The sequence below is a fragment of the Pungitius pungitius genome, chromosome 2 (assembly GCF_949316345.1).
Source record: "Pungitius pungitius chromosome 2, fPunPun2.1, whole genome shotgun sequence".
In the NCBI taxonomy this organism is placed as follows: domain Eukaryota; kingdom Metazoa; phylum Chordata; class Actinopteri; order Perciformes; family Gasterosteidae; genus Pungitius; species Pungitius pungitius.
Genome location: NC_084901.1, coordinates 3703580 through 3712752, shown reverse-complemented (window position 1 = coordinate 3712752; position 9173 = coordinate 3703580). Strand labels below are relative to the sequence as shown.

The window sequence follows — 9173 nt, the reverse complement described above, 5'->3', positions numbered from 1 at the left end:
AAGACGAACATGGCCGGATGACCCACTAACATTTATCTGACTGGATGGCCCATCGGTCGATAACGTTGTCCCCAAAACTACACGTGAACCGTGACGTCCACTGACCCACGTCGCATGATCAGTAGCTTGCAAACGGCGGTTTGCCCCTCAGTTAACTGCACTGGCGTCACGTGTTTGTACAGTGAGGTTACGATGCAACGTCACCGCTTCTCATCCTCTGCGTTACGATGTCATCCCGTGCTAGTCCCCATTTTAGCCTCAGCAGATACGACACAAAGCACGCCGAATTGAAGAGCGGATGTTGTTTATATAATATTAGGATCCAAGATATTGGTCTACCCCTTAAAAAGGGAAATGAAAGAACAGAGAGGAAACTATTTTGGCAGTTTTGAATAGAGTTTCGTGTTGCGTTCAGGTGCAGGTCGAGTTCCTCCCCGTATATCGAGGATGCTTGATACAAGTCACCTAGAGTTCCATCACATTTTCATAACTACTAAGGACTGTTTGAACTTCACTAATCCTAATATATTGACGTTAAATTAAAGTTTTAAACACATACATCGCAAATGTCACAATACACTAACGTTATATCTTAGATAACGCGATACGTGTACAGCGCCATCGCACCATATTACCTGAGCAAAAGCGAAAACACACGATGGTAACATTACAGTTACTTCAACCGACTGGTATTTCAATGACACATTACCTGTAACGGCAGGTATGCCCTCGTGTAAATAAACGTGTGTCACACGCACATGTCCAACGTTACCTTCACCGAAGCCGTCGCTGTGTCGTCACGGCGTTTCTGGATCGCCGTCCACACGAACACGTTAACGCAAATACAAAAGAAAACTTTGCCCCCTTTAGCCCTAACCCACCAGGTGCGTTACTACTACTAATAATAAAAAAGGAGGAACTTTTGGCCGAGCAGAGCAGAGTCCCGACGAGGCTACCCAGACATGCGTTAGCAGCCCGTTAGCATGTAGCACTGACGTGTCTGTCACTCATGTCGGCTTGACGTGTGAAGCAGAAAGAGAGAAAACGCGGCCGAGACTTCAACGCCAGCTTTCACCAGCTTAACCTCGACAAAAGAACAAAGGCGAAAGAGGGGACTCGGAGCACGCGGCTTGTTTGATGCCACCACGTTACGTCCGCTAGCTAGCTCTTTATCCGTCCAACGGGTGCCCACGTTGTTGAAAGAGAAGGAGGAGGAGGTGGAGGAGGTGGGGAAGCAAACTTTCCAGCTGTGAATCAAACACAAACCTGACTCGAAGAAGACAAATTCCCGCAGGTACTTCCTATCCACCACGACAGGAGGAAAGTGGTGAGGGAGGAGGAGGAGGGGGGAGAAGAAGAAGAAGAAGAAGAAGAAGAAATAAAGAAGACCCAAATGGATGAGGAAAAAAAATGAAGACGCAGATCCGTGGCTCCCGGATGTAGCAAGCGGCGGTCAGGTGGAGGAGCGTCGCGCGGCGGAGGCTATGTATGCTGGCTGCAGCGTCACATCCCCTCTCCTCCTCGCGGAGGCGTGTTCTAACCCCTCCGCTCCACAATGCACATTTAGCCTTCTATTGCATTAACAAAGCCCCCCCCCCCCCCCCCCCACACACACACACACAAGCATTAAGACTGCAACGGTTTTGTAGATTTCATTTGTCTTTCAGTGCATCCGTTTACATTTAACGGCAAACGAACGGCCACGGTGTTTGAGCGTGACTTACACTCATTTGAAAAGCAGCACTGTCTGAATCCCGATCACATGAAAAACCATCTGAACTGGATTAGGTGCACTATATTGGTCACATGACGACAATTGCAGGACGCGTGCAGAAAAGCAGCTTTTAGAGGAACTCAATTATTGGATGTGGATCTGTTTTACCTTAAGACCATATAGAACCACTCCAAAAGTAGATATAATAGTGAACTGTCTCATAGATCCTGCATCCCAAGTATTGAAGCTGCGTTCAGTTAAGGTATACAAAAGAAAGTTCCACCACTGTAAGATGAAGTAGTTCCATTCTGGGCTATTGAACGCTAATGGGTAGAAGGTTCATGCATTGACCAGTAACCTGTGTACCAAGAAACCGCTCTCCCCACGAGGCTCACTTGTTATCACCTCTTCTGCCACTTCACAGAGCATAGAATCAGACTAATGCAGGATTGTGTCCGATCAAGGTCTGGTTGTACCTCCTGCCCCGAAGGACACACTCAAATGTATACGTAAAGCATCTATGAGCTGCTTTACTTGAATTACTGGCTTAACATCAGCACTTCTCTTCCTGCTTTCCTGCATGCCGACGTTCCACGCAGCGCATTTCAGTTTCCCTGAGTCCAACGTGGTCCTGCCTGTCACCGAAAACGCCTCACAGCCCTCTCCTGTTCTATATTAATCTTAGGTGAGAGCTGCTGTCAAGGTGACTCTGGGGAATGGGGAGGGGGGGGATCTGTTTCACCCTCTGTGTTGGGAGTCAAATAAAAAAGTGGGTCATTTCAGATATGGGTCAGTGGTTCCTTTATGCACTCTAGATATTTCGAGCGCTTGATTCAGCCTTGTTTATCCTCCCCGCGGCGTGCTGCCCACTTCCCGCCTTGTTGTGTTCCAGCACAATCGTCTTCGTGCACCGAGGGCAAAACGGCACCTGACGACTTGAGACGAGATTGAAGATTTTTTTTTTATCTATCCCTTGAAACCAATGAAAAAATGAAGTGTCTTCCAAAGCCGGTGATTTTCAACCTCGAGGGCATTTGCAAACTGATCTGAATGCAACCGTGCGTGGACGTGTAAACTGACCCGACGGGCCGCAAGTTCATTTACATGTGCGAGTCTTCTGAAAGCAACGCATGAGGACACCACATTTATCATCATTTAACTTAACATTGCATTCTGGCATTGACGGTTGAAACAGTTGCGGGCATTTTCCCATTTCATTGCGACTCTTGTCCCCGTCCTCGTTTGAGTGCTTGCTTAAAAGGTGGCTCACCTCTCTGGGCCCAGTCCGGCCTGGATGCGCGTGGCACTGTATCGCTGTGCCGCGGTTTCGTGGCCATGGCCATGCGAGGTTTGACGGACGTAACACTCGCCTTCCCTGGGTGACACGCCGCCACGCGGGGGCTGAGTGTCTCCGACAATCCTCCGATAATCCACCTCCTGGCTCTGGGCGGCTCCGTCTGCACCAAAGTGCTCGTAGCCGTACCCCTCCATCGTCCGCCCCCAAGGTCAGTGTGTCTGGATCCCGGTGGGCCTTTTGGCCTTGCTGTGCTTGCCCGCTCGCTCTCAATAAACAGGTCAGACGGCGAACGTGTCCAACAGTCGAAAGGTTACACGACCGACGTGTCCAAACAGACCTCTTGGAATCCTGAAATCACACAAGCTTCGTGAAAATAAAAACGAAGTTTGGAACAAGCCGCAATTTGCAAGAGAATCTGAAACCGTCCGCCCTGCTTGCGGATATTCTTATCTGGATTCCACTGTCTGCTCTCTTCACCCTGCCTTCCACAGCAGATACAGAGCTGCAGAGGTGTTCCCACAGAGATAAAAGAACAAACAAAGACCCGCCTCGGGCTTCTCCCTGTCTGCCGTCCCGCAGCGGATGCACCTGCCAAAGGCACCCTCCCCGAAGGCGTGTCAAAAGAGGGAGTCACCAAGGAGATTCTCCCGCTGAGAGGGTGTCACCGTGGAAATGGCAACAGCGGCAGGAGGTTTGTTTTGCCGAGGAGCCGCTGTGCCCGCCGAGGAGAGTTTCTGTCACGCGTGGCAGGAGGTGGTGACGGGAGGCCCACGTGAGCCCTGTGCCGCGTACCCCGTTGGCACAAAGCAGCCATCGCCCTGAGCGCCCCTCTACCGAGTCGAACGGAGTCGAGTCACCGGCCCGAGTGCTCCAATGCGGAGCTCTCCCGGGTCTTGGTCCCTCCCTCCGCGTACGGGTTAATCCCGCTTTCCGTCGGTGGCACCACGTCATTCTTTTTTTCTGCAAAGAGGATTGGCAGAATTAAAGTGAGCAGGGCGAGAGAGACGAGAGGGACAAATGGCGAGATCACAACCCTAAACCCTAACCCTAACCCCCTCCGCCCTCCCCTTAACCAAAAGCGTCCCGCGAGCGTATATATAGCGATCGTGGAAACATTTGACTGAGTAGAGTTGTTTTTTTGTGAATGTTTAGCTGTGTGTCTTGGCGCAGGCCTCATGTAAAAGGTGGCTTCTCAGTCAAGCTGGAGCTGTGCAAAATGAGTGTACAATAAGTTCTAGTGTTACCACTTTTCCCCCCCTACAAAACTGCCAGACCGAGGTCAGGCCCACATGCCAACACAAGTTGTGTTGGTGCCTCGACGCTGCTGAGTTTAGCTTGCACCAAAGTGTCAGTGTTACACGCTTTAAGCCCATTTGGTCTGCAAACCATGTGATGTCTTTTTTCTCCCCATTCCCTCGTGGTGCCATCAGGGTGTTGAACACATGCCTTTAGTGCGATGTACAGGCAGTGCGCAACATATACAGCATGTGTCAACATATCCGTTGCTCTGTTGCTTTGGCGTCTGGTTGAGACCGTATGAAGGATCCCCGCCCCGACCCCCCCCCCCCCCCTCTCTGCACATACACAAACACACGCAACTCTCCAAGGGATCACCTCCAGATGACCGACTGTTTGTGACAGTTGGGCGAGACGTTGAGATGGAAAATCCTCTTAACCCGTCCTCAGAGGTTTCCCCACTTACGACCGATCGGTAACGCATGGCGACGGAACCCCCCCCCCACAGTGAAGATAACGCACAAAGAAAGTGACTTTTAGCACCGAGTTCCCTTTAGGAATAAAACATTCGCAACCTGGACGAGACGCTGTAGACCCTCGCGCCTGTCTCACCTCATCAATGACGATCAAATGGCCTTCGCCTTGAGCACTAAAAGGCACGGGAGAACACTCCTAATTTCCCGTGTGCGGGTCACGCGGGCCCCTCCTTATTCAATTACAATTATCGTGAGACAAATCAGAGTCATACGTTTTCCCACAAGGGAAAATCCTCCCCCCCCCCCCCCCCCCCCCGACCAAAGAGTACTCCTCTTCTCCTCCTCGTGTGTGAATGACCGGCCACTGGCGACACAACGCATCAGATGATCTGAATCTAGTGTACGGTTGGGATTCATTTCACGTCACAGTTTTTAAGCGATGGGGGGGGGGGGGTGGCGAATACGTCTCTCTTCTTCTGTATCATGTGATGCTTTACAAAGAAGTATTAAAAAGGTTCATCCAGGGTTATTATAAAAACAACCGTCACATGATGGACACGAGTGAGGTGACGCAGAAGAAATCGGCAGTGGTGGAGCTGTGGGGTTTAAATAAAACTCGATTTCACACGTCGGAAATACATTCTGTGGCTGTGATGACAGCTCTGTGAAGTCAGAGGAGTAAAAGTACAGCCTGGGGGGGTGGGGGGCGGGGGGGTGTGCAGTTGGTCATCCTCCCCCATATACACACACGTTCACCCTTTGATGCAAAACACACCGTCCGGACGTGCCATTATGCTCCCAGAGACCAACCAGTGCGTGTCGTAGATTGATTTATGGAACAGATGTATCCTTAAAACCAGAAGTGTAGAAGACACGTATGCAAATGTACATAAAACCAATACTTTATACAGGACTAGTTATGAATGTCTCTTCTGCTCATGGTTCCTTTGTCATGGCGTAATGCGACACTCGAAGCCGTTGTTGATACCATCAGTAGCACATGTGCTTCCCAAACTGTGACAAGTCTGCTACAAACCAAGTTCTTGGGGCTGTTTAATTGTAAACCCCGCCCCCTAGTGGATAAAGTACCTTATTGCAGTCAAGGATTTTTTTTTATTTATGTGTATTTATATTACATTCCACCACGGATGGAGTGTCCGATTCTTGTCATCTCTCTAAACTTGCAGGAAGAAATTCTGAATGTGTTTCCAGACAATGAACAGCAAGTGTGAAGGACATGAAGGTTGACAACTACATTTTGATCACCAATCCACAACCAGAGGGGGGGGGGGGGGTGTTCTGTGTCAAATGAGAAGAAGACTCCTTTAAATCATGTGCTTATGCGTTGTATAAGCCTCTGGGGAAGTAGTGGCGTAAGATCGATTACAATGAAATACCATAGTTCCTTCTCGAAAGTAAGCACTTTTGAGTGAAAAGCAGTGAAATGAAAAACAGAAGGATTAACATTTACGTCATCTGAACTATTTTACTGCCTGTCAACTTCTGGCAGTGAAAGCAGCAGAGAAGAACCACAACACTCGGCATTCTTTTATCCGTGGGAAAACACTTTTTGAGTCTTTTGGAAAAAGTACCATAACGGACGAAAGTAAAAAAAAAAACTATTCTGTGCGGTTTAATTAAACTGTGGTAGCTTAAACCATTTAGTACAGATGGGTTGGATAGTCTCTTAAGAACCAGTCATGCTGGTGGCCTCCCAGTGAACTGTGCTAATTGCTTTGCGTGTAGGAGTTTCCACAAAGGCCCAAATGGGGCAGATTCACTATTGCTACCAAGTCATCCGAAAATGGGGGTCGTGCAGTGAGACATTCTGGAATCTCCGCTCCGTCTCGTCAGCATATTTGCGATATCATTACAAACAGTTTTTTTTTTTCTCGAATGAGAAGCTTGAACAATGTGTCGGAACAGGTCCGGGTTCACTGAATGCTTACTCACTCTTTAGTCACCGACAAGACACGTCAGATCCTTTGCTCAACAAGGCTCTCCTTCCGATGAACATAAAACCGAGACGTAACACATTAACCTGAGCTGTATAAAAACGACCTCCGTGTCCACCAGGATGGTCCAAAATGAGGAAGTAAAAACATGTATCACATGAGATATCATCTCGCTGGAACATAAGGCATCTTGTCTACGTTTCACTATGGATGAACCAAAAGTGCCGACACGTGCTGCAACATCTCAACGCGATGAATCCTACTGACAGCGGAAAATCCCCTGGTAGTTTCCGGTGAGGTTGTCTTTTGTGGTTATTGGTGGGAGTTACACACATTCACATGGAAACCTTTCATCTTTTTTTTCTCCATGTGCTCGGCTCTGCACTAATGAGCAAAACTGACGTTTGTTTTTACATTTACATCACAAGAAATGTAAAAGAAAATAAACATGGCGGCTGTTTTGTCAGACCCAATATGCCTCCAATTGACTTATTGCACCCCCCCAATTATTCAATAAATAAACACGCTGTGGAGACGTCACAGCTACACGACATGTAATTAAACACAGAAATGAAGTAGTAGACTAATAACTAGCTCTCAACATCCGTAAAGAAGAATAGTGTGTGTGTGTGTGTGTGTGTGTGTGTGTGTGTGTGTGTGTGTGTGTGTGTGTGTGTGTGTGTGTGTGTGTGGAGGGGGGGGGGGGTGGATTAACATACTAGCCCACGTATTCCATTGGATGGTGGACACGCCCCCCCCTCCTCGATCTGCTCAGCATTCAGGAAACGATCGCTGGCACAGACGCGCACGGACGGCAGCCCTCGTGGGATCGATCGTCCGCTTCTCGACGCTTTACATATTTACAAGAAAGAGAAACGCGTGTTTGTGAACAACCTCCAGCAGCGGCTTTCTGTCAACAGCTGCCCCTGTTGGTCGACAGAGTCACGAGGGACCATAGAGGGGGAACGCGAACCCTCCGGTCACTGGTTTTTCCGGTAAGTGTCCGCCTCGGTCCGGTTTATTTACGCGCGCCGGTCGTGTTGTACTTCTGGCGTCTGCAAAAACCCGCGGGTTTTGTCTGGATGCGTCCTTCTGGTTCCTTCCAAAAGTGATAGTGGTCTATAGTGTAAACTGTCGACATTGGAGTCAAAGTGAGTGGAAAACCAATCCAACAAGGTCTTTTTTGGAGAAATTAGAAATAGAAATATTTTAAATTTCCATTTAAAATAGGAATTTCCAGCTCCATCAAAGTGCGCCTATGTTGGTCCTGTTCAGTGTGGTCAGAGGAACAGCACACACCATAATCCTTAGAGTTAATTTTCCGGTGTTGTGCAAAAGTGTTGAAATGCAGAGTTGAAATCACACTGAAAAATAGTTCAACTCTTACAGAGTCAATTGTACGAAGGAGTTGGAGTCATTTTCCAGTGTCAAGACCAGATTAATTTGCAACACTTAGTAGAGTTAAATGAACTCTTTGATAGGATTGAAATGTAACTGCACAGTGTCATACTTCTTGGTAATCAGGCCTAACTCCAAGTAATATGGCACAAGGATTGGTGAAGGTGCAGCAGGAACCACAGGGTTGTTGGTTTGAACCCTGGCTGACCCATGTTCCAATGCAAAGTGTCCCTGAGCAATACACCTAACCCTGAATTACTCCCTGGGCTAAAATGTAAACACCATGTGTTAAAAATCCAATAGTGTTAATATGAGTCTGTCCATTTTGCTGTGTAGCTTCCTTTCAAGATATTCTTTTTACATATTTTTCCCCAATTCCTGTTGTCCAATCTATCTGTGCTGCAATAATTAATCAAACATGCATACTGTCCCTTTTGAAAATAAACAACAACAAAAAACATGTACTAAGTGCAAGCTATCAAAAATGTAAATATACAGACATCTACAGTTAAAATCATGTAATAACGTGAAAATCTTCTTCCTTTGCAGCACGTTTGCAGTTTGCCACCGGAGCCATGGTGGCGGCGGTCCTCAAGCTGTACGTCATCGGAACGGCGCTGGGCGTCCTCGCCGTCCTCTACGGGATAGTGGACACCTTTGGTGGGCTGATGTACGTCCAGGACTGTCCCTACGTCATGGACTTTGAGCGGCAGACACGGGGGCAGCTCTCCCCGGGCCGCCACCAGAGAGCGTCTCCTCCGGCGAAGAACATTGGCTCGTGAGGGGCATGCGTCTCACCTGGGTCTGCTGCTGGATGGACCATCTGGCTTCTTCTTTGGCAACGGATGGGCTACGGGACATCTGACTTTCGTCGGCACTGAACAGACTGCTGCCATGCCCACATGTTCCTAAGAACTCCCGCGTGTGCCACGTGCCTCCAAAACCGGCGGCGTTGGGAGGTCCAAACTTGACAGCAGCAATGTTGTAGCACTACTGAACAATTTGCACTAACAATCGGAATGTTTTGTCTTGATATCTTAATTTCGGATTAAAATGATTTGTTTTAAAGGTGTGAAGTTTAATGGTGTGTAAAAAAA

The 9173-nt window shown here is 48.3% G+C and overlaps 1 protein-coding gene and 1 long non-coding RNA gene across 2 annotated transcripts in view; one reads left to right on the top strand and one right to left on the bottom strand.

Moving 5' to 3' along the window:
• Positions 1-3205, bottom strand: part of LOC119210438 (inosine-5'-monophosphate dehydrogenase 1b) — an 11032-nt gene extending 7827 nt beyond the window's left edge. Inside the window, exon 1 of the mRNA XM_062558454.1 lies at positions 2985-3205. Within this exon, the coding sequence (XP_062414438.1) occupies positions 2985-3205 (221 nt within the window). The remainder of the gene's footprint in view (positions 1-2984) is intronic.
• Positions 3206-7436: 4231 nt separating this feature from the next.
• Positions 7437-9144, top strand: LOC119211629 (uncharacterized). The gene is made up of 2 exons (XR_005119778.2): positions 7437-7673; positions 8626-9144. It is a non-coding gene; the product is annotated as an uncharacterized LOC119211629 (long non-coding RNA).
• The last annotated feature ends 29 nt before the right edge of the window (positions 9145-9173 follow it).